At 46.5% G+C, this 26,979-nt stretch overlaps 1 protein-coding gene across 7 annotated transcripts in view; it reads left to right on the plus strand.

The window, feature by feature from the left end:
- DPF3 (double PHD fingers 3) overlaps positions 1–26,979 on the plus strand; it is a 280,249-nt gene that overhangs the window by 218,021 nt on the left and 35,249 nt on the right. For 5 of the 7 annotated variants that reach the window (XM_074365304.1, XM_074365300.1, XM_074365302.1 and 2 more), the window contains exon 8: positions 147–275. In XM_074365304.1, coding sequence (XP_074221405.1) covers positions 147–275 — 129 coding nt within the window. Of the gene's footprint in view, positions 1–146; positions 276–3,169; positions 4,571–12,096; positions 13,858–26,979 lie in introns of those variants that run through there. The other 2 variants (XR_012507468.1, XM_074365301.1) reach the window with 2 other exon arrangements.

The following is a 26,979-nucleotide window of genomic DNA, read 5'->3' on the forward strand; positions in this document are numbered from 1 at the left end:
GTTAACAACTTGGCTGTCACGAAACCTCAGATTCTAAACTTTGTATTCTTTCTGGAACAGATTCTGCCGCAACCTGGGAGAAGAGGGGCCAGTGGAGACTCACCTCAGCCTAACATTGGATTTTTTAAAAAAAAATGTTTCCACAGCCCAGAAAGGACCGGATGGGACCGTCATTCCCAATAACTACTGTGACTTCTGCTTGGGGGGCTCGAACATGAACAAGAAGAGCGGGAGGCCGGAAGAGCTGGTGTCCTGTGCAGACTGCGGACGCTCTGGTGAGTGCGGCCCCTCCTCGCAGTGTGTGCCCGTAGCCCAGGAGCTGTCCCGCTCGCATTCCTCTGCCGTCCTCCGGGGGCGGGGGGGGGGGGGGGGACGGAGGTGGGGTGGAGTGACGGTGGTGGTGATTTTGAGTGGAGAGGGGTTTTCAGGTTATTTTGGTATTTTTCTTCTTTGAGTCTTAAGAACCATAAGTTATGCCCTGGGATCCAGGTAAAGAGAAAGGAGGTTTTGGCTTCTGTCTGTCCGGCTTTTCCACGAGGTGGATATGTTTTGTGTGTTGTTGTTGTGGACAACAGTGAGTCGGTGTGGAAACACCCTGGAGATGGGCAACATGCTTCCTTGTATCGGGTGATGTGCATGTAATAAAAATGATGTGTTTGTTCTGTGGAAGAGCCCGGGGCAAACCGGAAGAGTATGGAAACATGAACACTGGGGGAGCTTCTGGAGTTGTGGGAGTCAGAGGCCTCTGGGCTCCTAGGAAGCTGCATAAATACCACCTCCATTGGCCACTCATCCCATTTTCTCATACGGAACAGACAGAAGGGAGCCTGAGAGTAGATCAAGGAGGCAAAAGAGTTGGTGTTCTTAGGGCTCATCTGGAGTTGACTTGGAATACTTTGAAATTTTCATCTTTATCCGGAGACTAAAATTGGTCTTGTTCTTTCCTTCTTAAAATGAGTTCAGGTCTTCAGGTTTTGTTCAAGCCATTGTCTTATTTTTCAATTCTATTATTTTTGGCTGGTTGTGGTTGGTTTTTCGTATTGTTTTATGTTATAACTAGACCAAAGTGCAAGGCAGGGAGGAGAGAAGGTTTCAGACTCATCTGTAGTCTCATCAGCTGCTGGCTAGTAGGTGAAATACAGTTCGGTGGGTGGTTGGTTCCAGCAGCCAGGAGCCGGGACTCTTGTCCCACCTTTCCACCCAGCAGCTTTTCTACTCTGAGTCCTGAGAGGAGGCCTGAGATGACCAGACCTGGCTTTACCATAGCAGCTCAGTTCTCCCCTTGCTTTGTCCACAAACCTTAGCTTTTGTCCTTTTATATTTGGTTTTGGGTTGCTTAAGCTTTAAGACTGACTTGAGCGGCAAATCAGGAATTGGAAAAGCACCGTGGTTTCCACTGCACACAACCCTCCACGTGTAACCCTTGAGCACCCTGACGGGGTGGCCGGTCTCGTACAATCCCGTCAGTTCATTTATTTGCCAAATGTGATACCTAATGTCGAACTTTTCAGTCCTACTGGTGCCAACTTAGAAGGGAGGGCCCATGGGATGGTGGACTCTGGGATTTAGATACTCAAAAAGAAAATGAAACAAATGAAATCCAATTCAGCAGTTTTTAAAAGCAAGCGATCGGACAAAATCTCCACCACCAGAAGCAAAGTTACTTGGTGGCATGGCATTCTAGGCAGAATGTTACAGACTGCTGTGGGTTTGGGATGTGTTAGGGAGGGCAGCTTCAGCATTCAGTGAAAACTGATGAAATTTCCCCTCTTCCTTTCCTGTAAAAGATGGGGTACTTGAATCTGATCCCCGGGGGACCAGAAGTGGGCAGTTGGTTTTTTTTCTCTCCAAAGCCTCTCTCTTACTGTCTTTGCTCAGCTTACTCTTCCTGGGATCTGTCTGTTGTGGGGCTCAGGGGGTCATTTTATACCAGTCTAGGTGTTCTCATTGCATTTGCCAAGGATTCATTTTGATGGATAGTTTAGTCAAGGTCTGACTCTGATGTTCCTGAAATAGTCGATACCTTGGGAATAAACAGGTGGCACTAACCCATGGGATACGCTTGTTAAGGCAAGTGGGCGAATACCTCTCTGGGCCTCCCTGGAGTCCTTCCAAGGAAGAGTGTGAAGCTCGGAAGAGCAGTCTTGTCCTTCCCACCTACCCTGCCACCTCCTTTTCCTGGGGGAGAGTGTGAGATTCCTGAAACTGGCACCATCAGTGGTGCCTCATGACCTCATTAGGGGGTTGTCCCAGGCCCCATTTAGAATGTGGAAAAGTTTCAACTTGACTTTCGTAGATTTGAGGACACTTTTATTGGGCTTTGCCACCCCTATTTCCCACTTTCTCAGTGCTCTGAGTTAAATATGAGTAACTGGGCTTTCTGGAGTAACTTTCTGGAGTAACTCAGACCTGAGTGCGTTTAGTGGCTGGAGGGCTGTGCATGGGCCCGCATGCACACCGCGTGCATGTGTATGCACACGTACGTGGGTGCAGATCACAGAACTGTCCTCCAGAGGTGAAAGAAAACCACAGGCTCTTTTATTACCTACTGCTTATCAGACTTGCCGACTTCTTTTTGCTTTCAGAGCAAATGAGCTACATGGTGTAAGGGCAGCATTGAAAGGGTCCAGAAAGAATGGGATTAGAAATGGGTAAAAATCAAAAATAAAATGGATGGAGGCTTAACCACCTTGACCGGGTTATCTGACAGTAATACCTTTGTAAAGCTGACTGTCAAAGTGAAGGACAAACATTGTGCAAAGAAACGCCTGCTGCAAACACCAAAGAAATACCAACCGGGCTTAAAAACCACCAAGGAAATGCATTGTCTGGGGCAGGGTTGAGCGAGCATGCATGCCAATGTATGCCTACGGAAGAGAAGAAAGAAAGATCGAGGTTGAATCTTGCACTGTCAGAGCTGTGGACACATGTCTTATGGTAGAGATGATGCCTTTTCAGGGAGGGGAGAATCCTTTTCCCTGGAAATGTTGGCTTTGTCCTGTTACCCCAAATCCCTGTTGCCAGGTGACGCACACCCAGTTCACCCCTTTTTAGTGTGAAATGGTTTATGCTCTTGCTATTAAGAATAACCCGGTAATAATGTAATAAGAATATGAATAATGCTGTCTGTTGCTTAACCATGTGCTGATATATTCATCATACATGTCAGCTCATTTGGGAGGAGAAGGCAGGAAGGAGAAGGAGGCAGCAGCCGCAGCACGCACCACGGAGGACTTATTCGGTTCCACGTCAGAAAGTGACACCTCAACTTTCCACGGCTTTGATGAGGACGATTTGGAAGAGCCTCGCTCCTGCCGAGGACGCCGCAGTGGCCGCGGTTCGCCCACAGCAGATAAAAAGGGCAGTTGCTAAACGCACGGAACGGACTCTCTGGGCAATTAGCCATCACCCTCTGACTTTGGTCCTTGTTCTGGTTCTGATATACATATATATATTTTTTAATGAAAGACAACTTAGGTTTTCCCTTCATCCTTGCTTTTTCTTCTCACCTTCCACGTGTCCCTGCCCCCTTTCCCTCTCTTTAGGGTATGTACAACAGAAGCACAAACTACTGAAACAAAACAGAAGAGCAGAATAACAGTCCTTCAGAGAGATGGCATCATGATGTACTATTTATTTTCTATAGAAATGGGAAGTTAGGCAGATTCTCTCTTTTTGGGGGGGAGGGGATCTTTTTGACACGAGCAGAGTTGATTTCCTCAGTTATCCTATTTATTGGCAAAATGAAGAGTGGAGGAGCATTGGGTTTGGAAACAAAGAACCGATAACCGTTAAAAATTATTATTTATATATTCTAGCTATTGTTAGAAGCAGACTTTTTTTTGAGAGAGAGAGAGAGAAGGGAAATCAAAGACATGGAAGTAATGTCCTGTTTAGAAGACAGCCACTGGGGGGAGGATTGATTCAAAGCTCCCCAATCAGGAGGATTTCCTCGATGGCAGAGGATGGCACTTTCTGTGCCCCACGGAGTTGGTGGCTCCCCACGGCAGACCCCCTCCCCGTTTCTCCTCCCTGACCTTTCCATCTTCCTCCCTGCTTGTGATGAAACGGCAGCAGTTCCTGAGAAGCCCGGGCCACCCATGTGCAGCCTCCCTCCAGCACCTGGGCCCTGACCAGCAGCGCCTCCTGGCCTGGGACCCTCCTCCTCTGTCAGCATAGCTGCTGTTTGGTTGTTGCTGGGTTTTTCCCTCGCTTTCCACCTGGCGAAGAGCAATTTCCACATGCAGGAATGGAATATAAGCAGAAAGGCATGGACTCAGCGGTGACAAACAACTCGAGGCTGCGCTCATGGAAGAAAGAATGTTACCTCAGTCTGTTTCCCTCTTCCCCTCGCCCCCTGTTTAAAAACGTATAAATACCCGTTGGATGATCAAGTCTCCTGTATTTTTCTATTTTTTTATAGTGCCCCCCAGGCACTTTGTTTTATGTTTCCAATAGCACCTCCTGAAATAAACCAAAGCAACACTTGCTCAAGGCCCCCGGGGTGACGGAGACCATCCACCTTGTTGGCAGCCCCGAGGATGAACAGCTGTGCAGTCCTAGTCAAAAGGTATGTCTTGACTGATCTGTCTTACGATGAGGGAAAACCATCACAGTTGCTTTTTTTTTTCTTCTTTCCTTTTTTTCCTTTCCCTCCTCCTAACTCGTCTTTTGTTTTTCTGGGTTCAACCCCACTTATTAGTGTGGGTGTGGCCACTGGAGCATCTTCTACCAGCCATCAGCTGTCTGCGTGCGCATGTGTACCTATGCGGGCCTGGGCCTAGGTGTGGGATCTGAAGCTTGCCTGGACTGTGGGGGGCTCTGTGTGGAGAATGGTGGCTTATGGCTTCCACTGCAAGAGAAGATGGCTGGGGGGAGTGCTTGGCTAAGTCTGCCTTCCTGGGCTACGTCTGGAAGTGGAGTCCGGGGAAGTGAGGTTGGAGTTGGGTGCTGTACTTGGGTAGGAATGAGGGGACTGCATGTCTAGGGTGGAATTCCTTGCTCCAGGCACCAGTTGAACAGCCAATTAAAGAAGATCTCTGATTAGGCACAACATTCAACCCAGTTGATCTGAAGATCCCGAGCTCCCAGTAAGTAGGGTCAGGGTCTCCGGCCTTCATGAGAGCATAGGTCCAGATACTCAGGCACTGCCATTTGGCTTGGGTTGGGGGCTCCACGAGGCCACCCAGGCAACAGGCTGTAAGTGTCTGGGAAGATCTGCTTTGACAGTCCAGCCTTTGCAAGAGCCTCATGCATCAGACCTCTCATTAAAATAGCAAACCAACCAAACAAAAGCAAGGACCGAGCAAAGAAACCCGCAAATGGACCCTTTGTGCTTCCCTGGTAGGCTGAGATGGAAAGGGCTGCTGCTTTTCTCCTGCTTGAAATGTGTAAGTGCTCGCCTGGGCATTTGTTCTCAGTTGTGAGAGAATGAAAGTAACCACGTCACTCACTTTGGGGATGTTCTGCCTAATCTGTGTGTGGCCCTGATCCTAGGAAATGCAGCATAAACCTCCAAAGTTGTAATATTCCTGTGTGCTCACGTGTGTGCAAAAGCTATCCCAGATGGTTCCAGTTTGTTTCTTCTATGGGGTCACAGCCTGCTCTTGCTGTCAATCTCTGCCTCTTGGCTTCATCTGTTCATTGACTTTGACTCAGATATTGGATTCATAGCCTTATCACTTGTTCTCACTGATGAAATGTGAGTTTCTACATTAATAAAAAGATGTCCAACCAATATATATGCCATTTGAACTCCATGTAGTTGTTTGTAGTCCTGAAGTTCTCAATGACAGCTTGCCTTTGAACTTGAAATTTTTAAAAACCTGCATAATCAAAACAAATTATAAAATGTCACCTCATTTCAAGGTCTAGCTTAGAGTCCTGATGGGGCACCACGAATGAGCTGTCTAAATGAGACAAACTCCCATGGAGAGATTTATCTGAGGATGGCTATTGCTGATCTTTTTCCGTTTTGCTAGTCTAGCTTGATCTTCAAGGTCCCCTCTTGGGGGTGGTAGATGTCCTCATCTTTCTTAGTTGGCGTAGCCAAGGTGAGCATCAAAATGTATCTTAGCACTGCCTGAGGACCTTGTCTCATCTTGCTTATAGTATCTTTCTACAGACTCAGAATTTACATCCTTTAAAAAAACAATAAAGGACTGGAAGGGACTTTGACGATGATGAAGTTCAAATCTTTCACTTTTCATTGAGAAAGATCAACCCAGAGATGTTGAGTTACATTGAAGAGGGTGGAATGGAGGTTGCTTTGGAGGCAAGTATCTTGAAGTGAAGGAAGGAAGGCAAGACTGAGGAGGCAGTTGAGGAGGAAGCTGGCTGCACCAGGGTTTCCAAATGCCTTGATGGTCAATGTTACATCATTATCCTCCTTCCGTTATATAACAATGGCCAACATTTATATGCCAGATCTTGTTCTATTTGCCCTGGAATGGTTCATTGAATTCTCATGACTGCCCGTGAGGAAGGTGCGTGTATTATTCCCAGTTTACAGATGAGGAAACTGAGGCCTAGTAATTAGGTTAAGAAATATACCTGAAGCCCCACAGCTAATAAGAAGCCAGGTTTTGATCCTTGGCAGCCTGACTCCAGGACTTACAGTCTTTACTTTTATTATTGTTCTGTGCTGCCCTTTGCACATGTATATGTATATATGGAATATATGAACATGTGTATACATATATATACATGTATCTCCCTTCCTCTTTCTTGGGTCCACCTGAAGAAAGGAGTGTTTGTAATAAAATAGCTTTAAAAGGTACCCTTATTAAAAGCAATTTCAAAACTGAAGAGTACCCAATTAGATCCCCCATAGAGAATTCCAATTAAAATTCTGTGCAGCATTTTATAGAGAGCTCATTTTCTAAACCATCATTTCTAGACATTCCCTCCTGAATGCCTGTTAGGGACATAGGTCTACTTTTTTGCAGCCTTAGAAATTGCTAGAGTTGTGTGAGCAGTCAACTCATCTACCATTTTGTTGTTGCTTTTGTTAAATAAGTATTGTTACTCAAATATTAATATGAAAGAAATTGGAGTCACCAGGATGAAAATGGTCTGACTAGTTTCCTTTGTCCTCAGCTCAGCAAAGCATCATCCCAAATCCTTTAAAAGTGTCACCTAATTTTCTGAGTCCTAACCCAAAGATAAGAAAATCAAAGATACAGAACTTTCTAAATTTGTTACAACATTCAGATCCCCCAGGGGGAACTGTTGATGTAAAGGTGATTATCGTTGTTGTCTATCTGTTGTTTTTTCCTGCCTAGGACAATCCAACCCTTTACATCTGTTCCTGAGACTATGGAGAGATCAGACCCTCTTATCACCTTTAACACTGGGAGTGAGAAAATATGCATTTAATTTTTTAAAGGTACTTTAAAGTCACTAATGCAATTTGCTACTGGTATTGTGGAGAGAAGGACTTAATAAAAATATGATGCTCACATCAACAGCATCCCTTTAAGTCTTCCTGCTTACTTTGCATCTCTCTATGCACCTAATGGGCTGAAGCCTGATATTGCCTTTATATGGCACTTGAGGGAACACAAGATCATTACTCGGGGAGAGAACTAAAGGCTGTTTGGAGGTTCTCACTTCATGGTGGAATAAAATTAATTAATATTATCCCAATATGCCTCCTGTTACATCTGATGAATATGATCTTGAACTTGTAGTTAAAAGTTTGAGCAGACGCATGTACTAGGAATTATTCTGCAGGGGATTTTGTTTGGCCTTTGGAAGTGAAGTTACTTCTGTCTTTTCTGAGTGAGGCATTTTTGATCTAGTGAGTAGAAGCCTCGAGTGGAAAAGTCCTGGGTTCTGGACTCAGTCCGTGTGTGAGTTTGTTGCCATGAATCTCTGCCTCAGTTTCTCTATCCCGAGGGTGTGGACATTCCTTACCCTGTCAGAATATATAACCAACATGGCCTCATGAGGATTCTTAAAGCCACCCTGCGAGGTAGGGTAGGTGTTCTTTATTCCCATTTTACTGATGAGGAAACTGAGATTCAATCAGGTTAAATGACTGGTCTGAAGTCCAGGGTCAGTAGGTGGTATCTGGGTCTTCTAATACTCTTTCCTCAGTCTGTACTGACTTCTCCACAGATCTTGTTTTGAAGATTTCTTGAGTAAAATCAATAAAGGGCTTTGAAGTCTTTCATTCAAGACCTCACTGGGTTGAGAAGAGGTTAACTGATGCTGTAAAAACCAAACCAAACCAAACAAACAAAATAAAAACCCAAACATATCATCACATTGGAATCCTGTTGAGAGGTGGCAATGTCTAAGTCTTCATGAACTTTCCCAAAGAACAACGGTTGAGCTTTTTAAATGATCAGTGTGCTGGTGGTGACATTGGGGTTGGGTGAGGGAGTAGTGAGGTCGCAGGGTGAATCACTTCAAGCCCTGTTTTGGTCACATATCCAAGTAGTTCTTTTTTTTTTTTTTTTTCCTATTTTTTTTTAAACATAGTTTTTTTCTTCTTCTTCTTTCAAAGACAAATGCTTTATTTTATTTAAAAAAACTTTTTTGATTGAGGTACTGGAGATTGAACCAGGACCTTGTGCGTGCTAAGCATGTATTCTACCACTGAGCTATACACCCCCCCCCCTTTTTTTTGTTAGTGGAGATACTGGGGATTAAACCCAGGACCTCATGCATGCTAAGCATGCACGCTACAGCTGAGCTGTAACCCCACCTTACATATCCAAGTATTTCTAGCACTAAAATATTGAATTATATGATACTGTTGTATTTAATAAGAGTGATTTCTGACCATTTACTCAAAATAACAGTATAGGAAGAACCATTCTGCTTGATTGATTTACAAAACAGCTGAGAATGATAGAAGATCCTTGTTAGAAGTAAATTATTAGCTAAAAGATATTGGCAGTTAGGTTTTCAAAGTGTCCCAACACTGGCCCTCAACCAACAACTAAGACTTTAAACACTTTTTTTTTTAACATTTTGAGGTAATTTCAGATTTATGAAAACTTATACAAATAATACAAAGAATTCCCATATCCTCTTCACTCAGATTCTTCAAATAATCACAGGACAATAATCACAATCAGGACATGCATGTTGACGCAATACCACAGTCTGCAGATGTTAGTCCAGTTTTGCCAGTTGTCTCACTCATGGTGTTTTTCTGGTCCAATATCCAGTCCAGGATCCCATGTTACATTTAGTTGTCATGTCCTCTTAAAATCCTTTAACTTAAGTCATTAGTTTTGCATCTTTCTTTGTCTTTCATAACCTTAAAACCTTTGAAGAATACTGGCTATCATTTCATAGAAAGTCCTTCATGTTAGGATTGTGTACTGTTTCCTAATGATTAAAATCAGGTTATGCATTTTTGGTAAGACTGTCATAGAAGTGATGCTGTATCCTTCTCAGTGCATAGTATCAGGGAGCACATGATTGATTTACTCCTCTCCAAGTGACTCAGACATTTGGCCTTTCAGCTGAGGTTTAGGCTGGTATGGCTGCAGACCTTAGAGGATAATATTTTCATTCATTTGGCAGCTGGGGACTGAGTAATAGCAGCTCAGGCCTGTGAAGGATAGGATGAAATTAAACATGGGGCCAATGGATTTATTGTCCATTGGATTTATTTGCAACTTAGTTTGGCAGACTAGACATTCACAAGTAGTTAAGAATGTGTAAGAGTATCGTGGGGTGGTTCATGATTATTTTCGCTTTGGCTCATAGCAGTCAGGGAGATTTTTTTGGAGGAAGCCATCCAGATCAACAAAGAGCTTGACTGTGGCTATTTAATCTGTAGGCAAGAATGTCTGTTGTCAAAGAGAATGGAGATTGAGCTGAACGAAAAGCAAAGTTGGGATTTATATAAAATGGCAAAAATCACAATATTTTTAAAAAATTGCTTAAGTATTGTTCTGTAGCATTTTGTTCATGTCATTGGTATTAATGCTTATCAAAACATATTGTGATTGTTTGTAGCCTTTCTGATAAAGCAGATGGTGTGTTCCTTGAGGGCAAAGATGATGTCATGCATGTCCCTCGGACAGTACCCGACACCATTGTGTCATAATTACTTGTTGAAATAAGCACAACTGAACAATGTTTCTGAGCTAATTAGTGGAAGGAGTTGGTGTCTTGTTCTATGCATAGCGGGCGCTCAGAAAGTGTTGCTGACAGAAAGGTTGAAGTCATATCTGGACACAGCACCCGCTGGTCAAGTCAAGGAGGTGGATGGGAGCCAGGAGGCCATGAAGTGGTGGTGAGGGGTGAGGGAGAGAATGAGGATGTGAGGACGGGTGAAGGGAAATTGAAGATGTGTGGTGGGCTGGAAAGTAAGCTTCCTTGAGACTTAGGGGGGACTGAGAGCAGAAGACTGAAACATAGCAGGACATTCCCAGTGGCCTGCAGTTGGCCCAGGAAGAGAACATGAATGTAGAAGGACAGAGTTGGGAACCAACCAGCTATGTGGTTTAGATGGAACAAAAGAAGCGTGTGTGTGTGTGTGTGTGTGTGTGTGTGTTGGGAGGTCAAAGGTAGAAATTTGAGGAAATGGAAAGGGCATGGGGGATGGTTATGAAACAGACTCACTAACTGAGTGGCAGAGGGGCCAGAGAAGGGTGAGAGGCATTGGGTGAGGGACAGAAAGACTCCTGGCAGGGGTGACAGTCTGACTGGGTGCCCAACCAGAGAACACTTGGAACCCCTATGGAAGGTCTGGCGAAAGGCCAGTGGGTTCTATCACTGGCGTGAAGGGGTTGGAGGAGGTGGTACAGTGAAGAGATGAGCACCAAGGAAGAAGGGGGAGCCTGGGAGGCGGCAACAGAAAAGCAGATCCTAGAGGGAGACAGTGGCATGGACTGGGATGGGATGGAGAGGAAAGATACAGGAACAAGTGTGGGGGGAGGGCTTGGTGGTGGGTGGAGATGAGACCTGTCTCAGCCTCCCTTGGAAAGCATGAGTAGATGGATAGAATCTTAGCTTTAGAAGTGCAGCTGATCCAGTCCTGTACACCTGACACGTTGAGTGATGCCTCAGGTACTAGCAGGAGAAGTTGGGGCGTGGGGGTGGGCGGGGAATTTCAACTTGGAAGAGGCTGGGTGGCTCACTTGATTTTGAACTTTGTTCCCTGCCACCTTGGCCAGTATCCAGTTGGGCACCCCACCTTCCTTTCCTCCCTCCCTCGCCACTTAGCTCAGAGTGAGCTGGACACTGTTAGGGGCACCCATCTCTGCCCTCAGGAACGGCTTCTTGGGTGAAATGTGATAGTATTTGGTTTCATTGTACTCTTTCATGTTGGCTACTCCATTCCAAAGACCAAAATAAGTTAGCAGATTTCATTTCAGCTGGAAGCAAAACCCATGCCTGGTTGGTGCCCATCAGGCTAGAGGACTTACCTGGTGTGAAGTGCCACCAGGTTCCAAGGCTGACGACTGCGATCACTGGGCTAGTTAAGGACTGGAATGGATATGTTGGCTTGGTTCTCTCTTTTGAGTAATTTTGACACCTGGAGTCACTTGGGTCAGGACGGGGATGAGGGTGTAGGCATGAAGCAGTCTCCTTTTGGCCTTAGGCCGAATGGGACATCCGTTGGGGTTTTCTGTGACTGCAGCTGGTCCTGTACCGTAGGAACTACTCATGTCCGCTTAGGTGAGGCGACAGGTTGTATCATAATGGTCTTTCTGGAGTATTTAACATTGAAAAGATTCAGTTGGTTTCATTTCCAAGCAGAGGAGGTAAAAAGATTTTGCTAACACCCAGTTTTGCCAGCTACGCCGCCTAGGAACTGACAGTCTAGCCGTGCCCTCTGAGCCTTGAGTCATCCCGTTGGCCAGGAGCAGCTGCCCTGCCCTATTCCTGGCTGATTTCGAGCTGCAGGTGGTGAAGGCACAAGGCACTAGCCTGGTTCTCCCTGCGCATAGCCACGGCCTTGTTCGTGTGGCGATTTGCTGTTTGCGGTCTTTCTTTCTTTCTTTTTTTTTCCCCTTTTCCACTCATTTCATGTCCACCACCCCCTTAATGTAGACCTTTCTTTTTTAGGCATTTGTCCTGTGCTGTTGTTTTTTGTTTTATCTTTCATTGCCTTTCCCTCTGCAGTCAACGCTCTGACCTGGGGACTCCGATATCCTTCAAACAAGACGTTTCTGAAGAAGGTGAAAAGAAGCCACCACGATCTGCGCCTCCTCCTCCTCCTCCTCCCTTGCCTGGCCCCCTCCTGCGCACGTGTTTCTGCCAACACAGGAGCCTGGATTGCGGAAAAGCCTCCAATGCAACTCAGCTCAGCTCAGTGACGTCTTGGGAATGGCCTAACTGTGCAATAAGAAGAATTTCTTTTTTTCCTCTTTTTAAAATTCTCCATTACATTTTCTCTAAGTGTCCGTGAGAAAGTATGCAGGTCAGAATGGGATTGCTCTATAGTAGAAATAACTGAACACGAACAAACTGACAAAAAAAAAAAAAAAAAAAAGAGTTAACTATTTTATTTATTTCAATATTTAAAAGAAAAGGTGCTGATGTGGCAGAGTATTTTTGTTTAAAGTACCTTCTACTTCAAAAGTTAAAAGCAATTTTGTGAAGACATGAAAATCAAAAGAGGACTTAATGTAAAATAAAGACTGCCTATTAACTCTAAGGAAAAATACCCCACATTTTTAATAAGAGAATAAAGATCAACTCTGCTCTCTCGGGGTTTTTAAAAGCCATTCATGTATGTGCTTTAGGTATTTTTATTTCTGCAAGTTGGATGTGGTAAGTGAGGAGTGATCGATTTTTTTTTCCTTCTTCAAAAGTCTATTGAAAGTGTTTGATGATGTCTTAAGACTTGACTGAAATAAATTAGGCACAAAGGCGGTCAGCAGTCTCTCTGAGCCTCCCTCCCAAACAAGTACCCAAGCAAACAAACAAACAGCTCCCCCCTTACCCTGGGCAAGCCCCATTTATCCCGTTTTGAGAAGCAGCCTGCCTCCTGGTTATCGTGTCTGACGAGGCCTAGTTCTGAAAGGAATTCCATCTAGTGATTAAATCTATCTCTGCAGATTCAACAGATTTGGATACGGACAGCTTTGTTTAAAATAATGTGGTGAAGGAAGAGAGAGAGAGGGAAAAAAAGAACAAAAAAGTGTCACTTGGGATGACATTAATTCTGTCCCCTCGCGGCTCCTGGGGGAGACATGTGAAGGGGGCCTGCTGCTGAGCCAGTTCCTGGGGCCTGACACAGTGAGGAAGGCCAATGTGAAAGATGGAAACCTCAAATTTGGTTGCTGGTGGGGGTAAAAAGGGAAAAGGCGAGAGGTCTGACACGTCATTTTATGGCCATGTTGGTGGAAGGAACGTTGTGGCCTATGAAACGCATTCAACATAGTGTCTGCGGCCTAGTGAAGGGGCTGAGTTCACTGGCTGGGCCACTGGGTTCCACCCCCAGTCTCTTACCTGTCCACGCTCTTGAGTGTCCCTCACTGGTAAGCAGTCACAACCAATGTACCATCTAACTCTGGGTATTCCTCTCAGCAAAAGTCTTGAGTTGACAGTGTTACTGAAATGGTTCTGAGCCCAAGAATCTCTCTTTTCCCTTTGCAAGGGGGAGACTGGATGGGCACAGACTTCCTGCCAGCCCTGAAAATGCCAGTCCCCCGGATAGATCACCTAGAGTGTCTCTGTATCATTTTGTAGCCCTTTTCTGTGACGTTTTCTGATAGAAAATGTCCCTTTCCAAAATGCTAATAATTATAATAATAATCCTCTCTCCCACCCACTCCCACAAGTTATAACGTGTAGAATTGTGATAAAACTTTGCATAATGTAGGGTTTGTATCAAGTTTGTATAAGTTTCTGTTAAATAAAAGTCTGTTTCCAATGCTTCTATAGCATTTCTGTAAATTTTGCTTTTCCAACCTCATCCTGCATAAGTTCAACTTTCATGCTGTCCTGTAGAAGGGACTCTGCCCATTTGCATGTCCAGGATTTGCTGAACCTTATTGTTTTGTGTAGAAACACAGTCTAGAACAGTGGTGGCCGCTGGCTTGGCTGACAGGTGGCGTCCTGGGAAGTGCACAAAGCTCAGCGTTGGTGCCAGCACCTGCGCTTTGAGTCCAGACATGCTGTCCCCTGCCCACCACCACCATGGCCGTCATCACCCTCTCCATGGCCAGAGTGGATTTATGAAGAGCCTGGTTATATGTACTGACTTAATATACCCGGCGAATGTTGTCGTCACACCAGGGCTAAGATAGTTTTGCACAAGAATGCAAGGTTTGGTGTGTGCTTGGGAAAAGCTGAGAGGTTCATGCTTCTACTGCCTAAAAGTGCTCTTGGTGTTGCCTCTTCAAAATGCTGGTTGGCATGGCTGTAAACCAGTCCCCCTGAGACAGGTTTCTCCTTGTGTGTGGATGTGGACACTCTTCTCTGACGGGTCCTCTAGGTCAGAGAGAACCACACCAGCCTTTCAGGCCAAGTCTTGCTCTCTGAGCATTGCTAGCCCCTGCTGAGGCCAGGTGGAGATGGAGCATGACTTTGTGATGCTGATGCTAGCACGTTCTATCCTCCTGTAGACTGAACGCCACATTATGGCATTCATTGTGGACTTTATACATTTCCCTAGCAGAAAAAGGGATTTTTCCCCCATTTTATTGTGGCAATATATATATATATATATGACATGAAAATTACCATTTTAACCATTTTTAGGTGTATGGTTCAGAGGCATTAGTTACGTTCATGTTGTTGTACTACTGTCACCACCATCCATCTCCAGAACTTTTTCATCTTCTTCAATTAAAACTCTACCCATTAAACACTAATTTTCCATTTCCCCCTCTCCCTACCTCCTGGCAACCACCATTCTACTTTCTGTCTCTATGAATTTGACTATTCTGGGTACCTCATGTAAGTAGAATCAGAATATTTATCCTTTTGTGACAGACTTGTTTCTCTTAGCATAATATCTTCAAGGTTCATTCATATTGTAGTGTGTCAGAATTCCATTCCTTTTTAAGGCTGAGTAATATTCCATTGCATGTTCATGCCACATTTTCTTTATCCATTCATCTGTTTCTAGATACTTGGAGTCAAAAGGAAGTTTTGCACATTTATTATACATCACCCACTTCCTGCAGTGACTCAGATTTGAGACACTAGGTCCAATTCAGAGGTTACCTAGGGGATTAAATATCTTTTTAGGAGGGAAGTGATTGCACCTGAAATCTTCTTTCTACTTTATACCCTGGAAAAGGCTACTTTGATTCTGATGGGCAAACACTCTTTACCTAAAGTTTGTGTTACCTCTTGACTAAGGCTTTCTTTGGAGAGACTGTTTGGGCTGCTTATAGGAACAGGCTGTCTAGTGTGGGGCTGTAGTTTCAGTGCAACTAAGGAGAGAGGAGACCCGGGAGACTCAGATGTCACTGGCAGGTGGTGAGGGCAGGGGCTGCCTTTTCCAAATGTCTGATGGGGCAGCAGCCACGTCAGATTTATCCAAGATCTCCTTTTTAGCCCTTACTAGAGGATGCTTGATTGTTTGGAAAGGCTCAGTAATTTTTCAGATCTCAGGATACCTTTAAGTGGAGCATATTGCTAAATTCTCCTAGCTACTTCCAGGTTTCCTTAGAAGGGCAGGGGTTGGGATGGGCATTTATATGCCTGCTCCATCGTCTCCAAGCTCCACTCTGTGATCACATCTGAGGTCACCCAGATGTCCGTTTTTAGGCATAGACTAGAAGGAGAAATATTCTTCAGGCCAGAAGTTAGAAAATCCTGTTACATATTTTACATAAACATGGCGTGAGCAGCACGATCCCTTGGTTACCTGATCTTTCCTTACATCAGAACAGGAACTACTTTGTTAAGAGGTGGTAACAGTGCTCATCAATGGTTTAGCACCAGTCTGACTGATACAGTTATGTTGGCTGTGCTATTAGCGATCGCTTGGCAAGGCATAATCATGGCTGAGATGGATCAGGAGGTCCTAGTGGAACACTGGCTGAAGGAGTATTGTGTTGTTTATTTTTAAGTAAGGATGATACCAGGCTGTGTTATGTGGGGACTAATGTGCAAGGGCTGGGAAGTACTTCTCCACTCCTATTTAATATTTGACACCACCATGTTCAAGTTAGCTGCAAATAACTGGAAAAACCAACGGGAACCAAAAAGATGATTAACAATGTTTAAAGGGATAGACAATAAACCCTAAAGAAAAAGTTAAAGGATTTGGGCTTGTTTAACTTGGGGAAGAGAATGAGGGGTCACTTAATAACCATTAGTATTTGTATCATGAAGAAAAAGAGACTGACCAGTTGCTTTTGGTCTCTAGAGAGGACAGAAGTACCTCGGGCTTAGAACAGGTTGACAGCCCCTTTTGACATCAAGAATTTTTGACTGTTGAGGCTGAAATGGAACCCACACCAAGCATCTTCCCTGTGTGGAGTTAGGGGTGCAGGCTAGATGACCTCTTGGGGACCTGTCTAGCTCTGTAATGTTTTGAACCGCAGCTGGGCCACTCGAGAGAGTTAGTGCCTGACTCACCACCCGGGAGTGGGAGGCATGGGGAAAATTAATCTCACAAATGCATATTATGATCATTAACTAAAATTACATTTCTAGGCTGGTTCCTATTCACAGTGGAGCACTGTCCCAAGCCCATATGAGGCGGGGGGCTTGTTTTGACTGTGAGGCACCAGCTGGAAAGTGAATGGGGTGGCAAGAGACATTCTCCTCCAGAGAAGCACCCCGTATGTGAAAAAGGAACAGTGAGAAGCAACAGAAAAGGACAATAAGGCCGAAAGGCCACAAAGTGAAAATGATTCTGCTGAAAACTCTATCTGAGCTCCTCTCCAGCCCCAGTGTCATTGGACTCACCATGTCCAGCACTGTCCTTGGTGCGTGGACTTCATAGTTGCTCATAGGACCTGAATATTCTCAGCTTGATTTGGGTTGAACGACTTAATTAATTTTCGTGGTTGTCCTCTCTCTTCTCCACACTTTGGTAGGACAAGAAAGGCCTTGTTAGAAGACAAAGTTAATTTTATATTTATACATATTAAACATAAGTTCTGCTTGGGAAAGGCGGTGATCAGGATGCTTTGGAATAACTTAGAAAAGAGCTCCTATAGAATAGTTTTGCTCTGTGTTTGATTTAAAGAAGTAGCAAGGATTATACTCTGTTTAGTGTGTAACGTCAACTTTCTGTGGGCCAGAAATAGAAAAGAGGGTGGGGATGGAGGTAAGTTGTGTAAGAAGGGGTGAAGGAGGGGCGTGACGAATTACTCTCATGAACGCTTAAGCTGAAACTTCTACTTGGCTGAGTTACGGGTTCAGACAGACTGGCAGTTTGTAATCCTGAAAACTTCTTTAGTTAAAATAGATTGTTTTCCCTCTGTAGACATCAGCCTTTTGTCCATAATTGAAAAATAGATCAATACATTTTGACCACATACTGTTACTTTGTATAATAACCCTCCAGTTATTGGTTTGCTTTATGCTGCTGGTCAATTAATCAAACATTTATTGAATGCCTTCTATGTTTGCAATATGGTGCTAGGTTTTGCAGGACAGAAACAAGAAGCAAAGGGGAATCGAAACAAACTTTTGAGCATACTTTCTACATGCTAGTCACCAATAGGTGTTAGCCTGTGAAAACCATATTTAGTCCTTTCATTCACGTTAAGATTATTACTCCTATTTTACAGGAATGGAAATTGAGGCTCAGAGAGATGGAGTTGACAATAGTAGTAGTCACAGCTAGTAAAGTCTGATAGTTTCCATGGAGGATTTTCTGGCCCTCAGACTCTCTCCACCGTATAAGACACTTTTTCTGTTCATGGGGAGAGACAGGTGGTTGGTATATTATTTAAGACAAGACCATTTCTAATTAAGTGCCAAGTCGGTGCAAAAACATGAGCATCAGGCGGGCTCAGCAAAGGGAGTTAGGAGGGCAGGCTGAAGTGGGCGGGGTGGTCTTCATGGAAAGTTGAGTGGAGTCAGGTGGGCAAAGAGCAGGCCGACCACTGACGGCAGCAGTGGGAAACACCCGAACAAAAGCTCAGGCGTGTGCGTGACGCTGGAGGTTTGATGCCAGAGCAGAGATGAGCCTGAACGGAGTAGGGGGAGCTCCGGGGCGGTAATGGGAAGTCATAGGGATGTAAGGAGCGTCCGCATGGTGTGATCACAGCAAAGGAAACGGGAATGGCAGGAAGTCAGGGGCGTTTGTGAGTTCTTGAGCAGGAGACTGTGATGTTTAGGACGGTGATGTGAGGACAGCCTCACTGTGCATGTCAGGAAGTTTGGGTTCGTATCTGCTCCCCACCACCAGGATGCCTCTGACCCTGTCGTGGCTGTAGGATCCTAGCCCTTGTGGAGAAAAGTGATCAGCATTCCTTCCAAGTGAGTTGTAACAGAACCCCAGTGTATCCCATCTGCTATGTTGACGGGTGCCCAGTTGATGAAACGTTCATCTTGCTTAGTATCAAATGATTCCGTGGGCATTTTCCACTAAGCATATTCTGAGACCAGAGAAGCTGCTGTTATACTACCGATGGGGTTCTAATGCATCTGGGGAGGAGTGTGGGGTATTTCAAAAGGCTGACTGGCCCCAGAGAGCTTTGTATCTGAGAGACCAATTGGCATTAGGGATCAAAATCTGTGATTGTCCTCCTAGTCAAGTTGGAGAAAGGGGTTATTTGAAAAAGTACCCTTTAGACTGAAAGGTCAATGAATGTCACTTAGAAAAATTGAAGAGACCAGGTTTAGATTCTGGCCATGGCCCTTGTTTGGGTGTGGAGGCTTCTTTCAGTACCACTGTCTGGACACCCTTAGCTAATGGACATGTTGGAGGGTCAAGGAGCTGTGAGATTGCAACCCCTTGTCCTCACTTCCATTTCCATTTCCTGTGTTCATCCTCCACACTTCATCTTGTTGATAGATTCCTCATTGGCCTCTAAGGCTGGAAGAAGTGTAGTTATGTGTGAGGAATATGGATTGTGAGTCCAAAGATCATGGGCCATCTTCATGGTGGCCAAGAACGGCTGGCTCTTCCTGACATGCTAAGTAACCACCACCTTCTCAATGGAATCTTCCTGGCGGGAGTTACTGTCCCACTTAGCAGATGAGAGACCAAAACTCAGCAGGGTTGAGTGACTTGGCCAAAGCTACACAGAAGGGGTAGGGCCCAGACTGGACTCCAGAACTTCTTTCTGGTATTTACACGAGTGTATTTACCGTTGCTTATTAGTCACCTGTAATGTTCAATGACAACAGCCTTGGCTTAGGCATGGCTCAAAGTGGCAGAGCCCTAGGCTGAAAAGGTTATCTGACAGCAGAGTTGAAACCCACAATATAATAATATCCACCTTCCCTCGAAAAATGATTGGATGCTTTCCCCTCCCACCTCCCAACATTTATGCAGCACGTGGGCCTCATACAGCGCCGTCTCACCAAACTCTTTCAAAATCGCTCTTTCCTTCATCTGCCTTCAGATTGTAACCTTCTGCAGATCTGGTACAGCCGACGTTCCAGGGCTGAGCATTAACTGCGTCTAGTGCACTGTTCTGTGTCTGTCTCATGCAGCCACCTGCATCGCCTAGGGACTGGCTTGAAATTTCACTGTGTGCCCTGGCAGAGAACACCCCGGGCCTGCCTCTCATGGTGCGTGAGGTCTATCACAGGCAGCCCTCAGAGCTGGTTTTGCCCTGCAAAGGCTGAGAAGGTTGGCTTTAAACGAAGTCTCTGCCTGGTGATTGGCGCAGGGAGACAGATCTTCAGAGACAGCAACTTGCCCTTTCTGCTCCCTCTCCATTAATTCCAGGAAACTCTGCAGCTGCTCTGCCTACTCCCCCGTCCTTCTGGTCTCTCTGCTGTGCTAATCACAGTTCATTTCTGTTGCGTGCCTCATTTGGGGGAAGAGCACTCCAGGGCTCCCAAAATGTGAAGAGGGAAATTAAGGACGCTTGGCCAAATGAGTCAGCCCATCGCCATGGGGACTGCCTTCCTCCTCCCTAGAAAGGCTCCAGTGCCTTGTTCCAGGGCTCACTGGGTGAGAGTTTCCCCTTGGGCTTTTCCTGGGACCAGGTGGGGCTGGCTTTGTATTCTAAGGAGAGAGGGGAAGCCGGCTCACTGAGCACCAACTCCATGTCGTCATAGGTTCTTTAATCTCCCCACCTCCTTTAACAACCTATGATGTCGGGCCCATCTTACAGTGAGGGAACTGAGGTGGAGAAAGGTTAAGTGGTAATTTGCCTGAAACCAGGCAAATGCAAGTGTCTATTTGAATTCAAAGGCTGTGCTCTTTCTTTCCTTTCCTTTTTTTCCCCTTTCTTTCCTTTTTAACCATTGCCTAGGGAGGGGGACCCTCGCTCGTCCTTCCCCTCCTTCCTTAAACCATGGGCTCTGGGCATCTGTTCATTCTTGTTTCCTCACTTCCAACCTCCTCTGAGAACCTTCCCTGTAGTGACAAAAATCCCACTGGCTCCTGGGCGAATCCATCTTTGCCAGGAGTCCTGTTCCCCATTGGCTGGCCAGCACTGTGGTCTTAGCCGTACACCAGTGAATCCAGGTTTCCCAGCAAGGACAGCCTGGGCAGTTGTAGAGAGCCAGCTGCCCTGGCCAGGCTCCCTTGTGCCAGACAGCTCTGTTGCACCACGTTAGGGGGTTATGAGCCTGTCAGGAGGAGAGCAAAGAGCTCCCTCTCACTCCCAGGCAGGGCTCTTTTCCTTTCCTGGGATCTCTTTGCCTTTCATTACTTCTTTTTAAAGTCCCCAGGCATCATTTGGCTGACCTGCTTCCAAAGAAATTCAGTCTCCATCTTTGTAACTAAGGAATCCAACCTGGTATTGGCCAGATGATCTTGAAAGTTCCAGGGTGCCATTTTAGTGAGAATGGGACTTAAAAAAAATTTACCTTTTTCTTCCATCCCCCTGGTTTCCTGCCTCATCCCCACTGTCCAAACAGAGGAATGTTTCTTGGGAGAGTCCCCCTTCTGTGAAAGCCTTTAGAGCTATCCCTTCTGGAAACTTCTCCTTCCCAGAAGGCTGTGGAAAAGGGAGCTGGATGCAGAAAGGACAGTATCTAGGAATATTCTGGCTGCAGGGTTTTGATGTGCATTCATCCTTCTGGAAGGCAAGGTCAGGGAGGAGTCGCCCAGGGCGCTTGTCTGCTGTGGTGTCTGAACAGAAGCAGGGGCAGCCCTGGGAGCAGGATGCCAGCATGCTCGGGCACACTCCCAGGGGCCAGTCCTCACTGCGGAGGACATAGGAGACTTGGGTGAGCGTCCCAGCCCTGTGGCCACCTTGCCCTGTGACGCTGGGCACGTTGCTTCACCATTTGGGGGCTCAGTTTCCTTGTATTTTTTAAAGAAGAGATTGGACCAGGTGGTCCAAGGCTCACTCTGGTGCTGACAGTCAGAGGCTTGAGTGGATCACGTCAGGAACATGACATCGTGCTGTCCTGTATGAGAAACTGGTTTGCATTTTAAGTGTGGCTTTTTGGAGGTCAGGTGTTTAAGCCACTGGGGTTGCTTCAGTGGTGGCAGCTTCGGGCACTGTTACAGGGGTCTACAGAGCAGAGATGGCAGTTTATATCCGCACTCCCCGCCGCCGCAACCCAACATGACCACTAATCATGTCTTGGAGCTAGATGCCGCCTCTGTCCAATCTCTGCCCACACCTGTGACTCCCCCGACCCCAAGCTCCACCCACCTCTTCCCTGATTGAAGAGGCAGATGGAGACCGGCTGCATTAGGGTTGGACGGGGCATCTTCCCTGTGGGTCCGGGACCCCTGTGGGGTGCACACCTCCCGAGAACCATCGGCCTCTCCCAGCTCTGGTCTCCCAGGGTCAGGCCCCACTGTCCCACCCACTCGGCCCGTTTCAGACCAGGCTGCGTTGGCCCCACATCCTGCCCTGTCCTAGGCTGTTGAGTGTCGAGGAGAGGGCTCAGACCTGATCCGATAAAGGAGGAACCAGAAACACAGAAGAGTCATTGCCACGATCTCAGAGCTCCCCGGAGCCCTGCAGGCGTGAGGCTCTGGACTCCCAGTTGAGTGTTGGCTGCCTCTCTGGCCGCTGCCCCCTCTATCGGGGCTCTGTTTTGCCCCTTTTGGTTTCAGGGAGCTAATGAACTTCTTTGCCTTTTAAGCCCTTCCAATTCCCCACCTCTAACTGTTAGGGCGGGGTTTGGAGATGGCCCTGACCTGGTTTTGCCCCAGGATAATTCGGAAGTGCTTTTAATCCCACATCCTAGATTAGCTGCCTGGGCTGGGACAAGCGGTTCCCACAGATCCTCATGCCACCCTGCTGAGGCCCCGCAAGGGCAGCTCGGAGTGTAGACGGGGAGGAAAGTGGGACCTCGGTGCAGGTGGGCAGCTCCCTGACTGGGGAGGCCTCGGGGTAGTCAGTGCTCTCCGGGGGACTGCTCCTGGGCGCCCCCCAGCCCCCGCGTGTCAGGAGAAGGGTCCTCCCCACTGCCTGTTTCCTGTGGCCCAGTGGTGTGGTGGTGACCCGCCTGGAGGTTGGGGTAAGACGTGGGTTTACATCTTGCCTCTGCTACCGCCTTACTAAGTCGTCTTGAGTAAATTCCTTCACTGCTCTGAGCTTTACAGTGACCCACGAGTCACAGGTCGTTTTTAGAATTAAATGAGGAAATGTGTTCAGAGTGCCTAGCACCAGGAAGCACGTTGATAAATGGTAACCGTTAGTAGTCCTAATACTCTTACCCCTCTAGGGACGACTCAGAGAACTGAGTTTCTGCATCTTTTTAAGAATTCAGCCAGGATTCTGGTTGTGTCTCCTAAATAAGCAAGGATCAAAATCTCTTTTCTGAGTTCTTATTTTCATTCTCTTACCCATTCCTTCTAGCTGCCATCTTTTTTTATCTCTCTTCTTTCTTTGTCCCTTCTCTTCCTCCCCCCAAGATTTACTAATTCTTCCTCTTCTCACTTTCTCTCTCTCCTCTGTAGTCATGATTCTGGAACCTGTGATGACCTCTTTTCTTTACTTCTTCATGATCCAAAATGCATCCTGGAGGTTCGGAAGGCTGGTGCCACCAGCTTTTCTACTCGCTGGGAGTTCTACCTCCCACCCCTGGGACGATACTGCAGCCACCCCCCTCCACCACCCCAAATGCAGGCTCCCCTCCTGGCTGCAGGGTCCCCACCATCCCTTGAGATGGGAGTTTTCCCACAGTGATCCTTTGCCATCTTGGATCTTTCTTATTGTCTATGCTTTGGGTTCCCAACCAGCGTGGCAAGTGGATATATGAGTCTGGAACTCAGGGGAGAGGTTTGTGCTGGAGATATCAGTTTGGGAGTGACAAGTGTGTAGATAATATTTAGGGGATGTGAGTCTAACTAGGTAAAAAGAGTCTGGAATAAGAAGGATCCAGCCAAGGAGAAAGAGAAAAGACAGCCGGGGAAGGGGGACGAGAGCAGGTGACTGTGCTGAGGAGCGAGTGTGCAGAAAGTAGGGTGGAGGGCACTGGCCCTTTCAAGAAGTTGGGCTAAAAAGCAGGAATTGGGTCCTCGATGGAAGGGGATGCTCAATCACGGTCTCTTTGAAAGATGGGTGCTCTTACAGCGTATTTTATATGCTGGCAGAACGGTTGACCAGAGAGAGAAATTGACGATGCAAAAGGGAATTACGCCAGGAAAAAAGTTCTCAGGGAGGTGGGAGGTCGGGATCCAGGCACAAGTGAGGCACTGGCCGTGGGAAGGATCTGGAAGAGTTGTTCTTGGTAATGGGAGGGAGACATGCATAGGGGCACAGGTGCAGGGGGATGGGTGGAAGTGCGTGGAGAAGATGAGGACGTTTCATTCTTATGACTTATATGTTTTTTCAACTAAATAAGAAGAGTGAGAGGAAGGCATAAGAAGTATGGGAGATTTGAGAGGATGGGGCAATGTGGGAGAACGGCTTCACGAGAGATTTATAGGAGTGCTGCCAAGACGGTGGGCACTATTGTATGGGGACTGGTTAGCACTGTGGTGTGATTTTCTCTGCCTGGGTGCAGCATGGAGCTGGTGGAGGGCTGGGCTTCACTGGAGTTGGGGCGAGTCGGAAAGAGGGAGAGAGGGGTAAGCAGATATATACAAGGGTGTGGTTTCAGGGATGGAGATGGGGTCTATGGATACAGATGCACAAGAGGCGATGGCAGAGAGGGCGGTATGTGGTGAGAAGTGGCGAGGTCAGTGGGTCGGAGCCCCTGACCCCACGAATTGATGGCATCCTCAGTAAGTTAAGACCACGCTGGCTATCAATAGCTATGCTCTTTTGATTTGGGTGCAGGCATATCCCTCTTAAAATAATTGAATAGACATTAAAGTAGGAAATGGTGAAAAAGCAATGCTTGTTCTGGGGCTGTTGAATTCGCTCTTCGTTCAGGGAGTGTAGTTTAATGAGGTTGCAAAGATCTTCAGTGGTTCATGGCGACACGAGTGGAAATGATGTCTTACCTCTTTCCTACCCCTGTAGATCAGCCCCACAAACAATGGGATGGGCACTTGTGTTTGTTCTTATTGGCACAAAGGAAATATTCTAAGTGCTTTGTCATCTGAAAGGCCTTATCTTGGGGAGAGAGTGTGTGTTGCCTGTTTCAAGCTGCTGAGGGGAAGCCAAGGCCTCCTGTTTATGCACAAGACCCACAGGTCTCTGGCAAACAGAACTGCTATCAGGAAGGCAGCTTATGCCTGGACACTGGCCAGTATGAATTGATGTCCTTTGTATCCAACAATCACAGGACTGTCTGAAACACTTAAGAGTATGTTGACAGTAGGCTATGAGGTTGAGAGAAATACAGGGTTTCTGGGAATGGGAATGGAGGCTTATTTGTGCCAAAAAAAAGTGGAAGAGTGGTAAAACCTTGCCTGAACAAAGAATGTTTCCCACTTTAACAGAGGAGTAGCACATACCCTATCGCCGTGATCCTCACAAACAAGGACGAGGTGGGCAGGAAAGCACCTTTGGAGCCCTCATTTGACCAAGGTGGACTCAAGGTCAGGGTGGCTGGCAGACTAGCCCGTGGTCCCACACGCCTGCACCGTGTCCCAGCCTGCTGGTGTGTAGGCGCCTCCAGGAGTCTAGGAAGCAGACGGTCACCAAGTGCAGCCCCAGGACCCTGCATCAGGAGCTGAGGGTTTAAAACATCTGCCCCAGTTCTCTAAAGCTGGAAAGCCACTGGGTCACCAGAGTGGCATTGCTGGGGATGTGGGAAGACCAGCAACTGGTATTTCCTCTCTAAGGTCTTCGTTCTCTAAGGGAAAAGGAAAAATTCCCCCTCAAGGCAAGGACAGTGAAAGAGGTGGGTTCTTGGAATGTGTGCTGAAGGAAGGGAGCAGACATCCATCTTCGGGGGGATTGAGAGACTGGGTAGAGGCACCTCGGTGGTTGAGAACCTGAACAAGGGAACCTGATTTAGGTCAGCCCACACAGGGGCTTCGTCCACAAAGCAGCTTTCGACTTGCCACGCCCATTGCAGCCGTGGAGCTCTGCCCTGAGCGGTGGCCGTGAGGGGCTGCTGGGGGAGGCCATGAGCATCTTTCCTGATGTCACTCTTACAGGTGGCCCACTGCGGGCGCCCCGGATGTGCACTGGGTGTGGGGGTTTACCCAGCCTCTCAGCACACTGGTTTCCTTGTTTGCACTGGAGAGCAGTAATGTCTTCACAGAAGTGGGTTATTTGGGCTGGACTTGAAGGGTGAATAGAAGTCCCAAGGGCAGGCAGAAGTGGAGGTGATATTTCATGAATCCATTTATTCATCCATGGAGTGATGAATTCCCTCATTCAGTGAGGGTCTTCTTGCTGGAGGAGTGGGGAGGTAAGTCAGATTAGAGACAAGACCAGGTGAGAACCCCAGAAAGGGAGGCGGGGAGGAATTTAGGGCAGTGCATCTTGTTAAAGTGGAGAATTAGCTTCGTAGGCCTGGGGTGGGTGTTTCACAAGCCCCCAGGTAATACTCACGCTGCTGGTTCATGGACCACACTTTCTGCTTGACGGATTTGGCTGTGAATGGGAGTGGAGAGACAGGACAGAGAGACCTTTGTATACAAAAGTGTGAAGTGCAAAAGAAAAAGCAGGCTTTTTGTAGGGGGGGGGGTGAGGGCAGGGCGGGTTATGGCAAGTACTTTTCCATGTGACCGTCGCATAGGGTGTAGAGATGGTTGGGTCAGTGGTCATGAAAGAAGATAAATCTGAAAAAGGCAGTTGTGACCAGGCAGCAAAGAGGCTTGTAATACTCACAAGCTTATTTCCCGCCCTGGGCAATGAAGGATGTAGGAATTACTTAAGGAGAGGTGGGTTGTTACCTCATAACTGAAGAAGTAGAAAAAAAAAAATTAACTGCTATTGAAAGAATTCTTTCTAGAAAGGGTCTTTCAGATGATTTTCTGTGAGCACAGAAGTATGTGACCGCAGGAATACTGTCTGTAAGTCCAATCACAAAACAAGGCTACCACTCGGTTTGTGGTCCTAGTTGTTTTGATAGGGTTTCTGACTCACAGAAAGTGAAACAGGAGTTAAATATCTGTTTGGTGACCTTAAGGTTTGAATCCTTAATTTTCACATGAGACTTTTAACCTGTTAAGTTTAACAGCTTCTAGCTGAGAAGTAGCAACTAGATTTCTTCTTGTACACAAACTCATAGGCTGGTCATGGTTGACTGGAGTGCTGTGTGGAGAAGGAGCCAAAGGTCTTAGTGTGAGGAGTGAAGAGAATGTTGCATTGATTAGTGATGTCTGCCATGAGTATAGGATGGGAGAGTGGCATGCGTGCCATGTATTTAGCTCTCTCTGAAGGGAGGTCAGATTTCTGGTGATGAATATCCTTTTTTTTTTTTTGGTAATGAATATCCTAATTCTCTCACACCTATTCCTTGGGTGAACTAGAACCATTTCAGAGCTACTCAGTGCCTGAATTTCCCTGGTTATGGAATTGCATTGATCACCACTTATCCAGAAGGGCTTTGTGAATCTTCAAACAGCTGTGAAGCTCCTGTCTACATTTACAG

Source organism: Camelus bactrianus, chromosome 6 (assembly GCF_048773025.1).
Source record: "Camelus bactrianus isolate YW-2024 breed Bactrian camel chromosome 6, ASM4877302v1, whole genome shotgun sequence".
In the NCBI taxonomy this organism is placed as follows: domain Eukaryota; kingdom Metazoa; phylum Chordata; class Mammalia; order Artiodactyla; family Camelidae; genus Camelus; species Camelus bactrianus.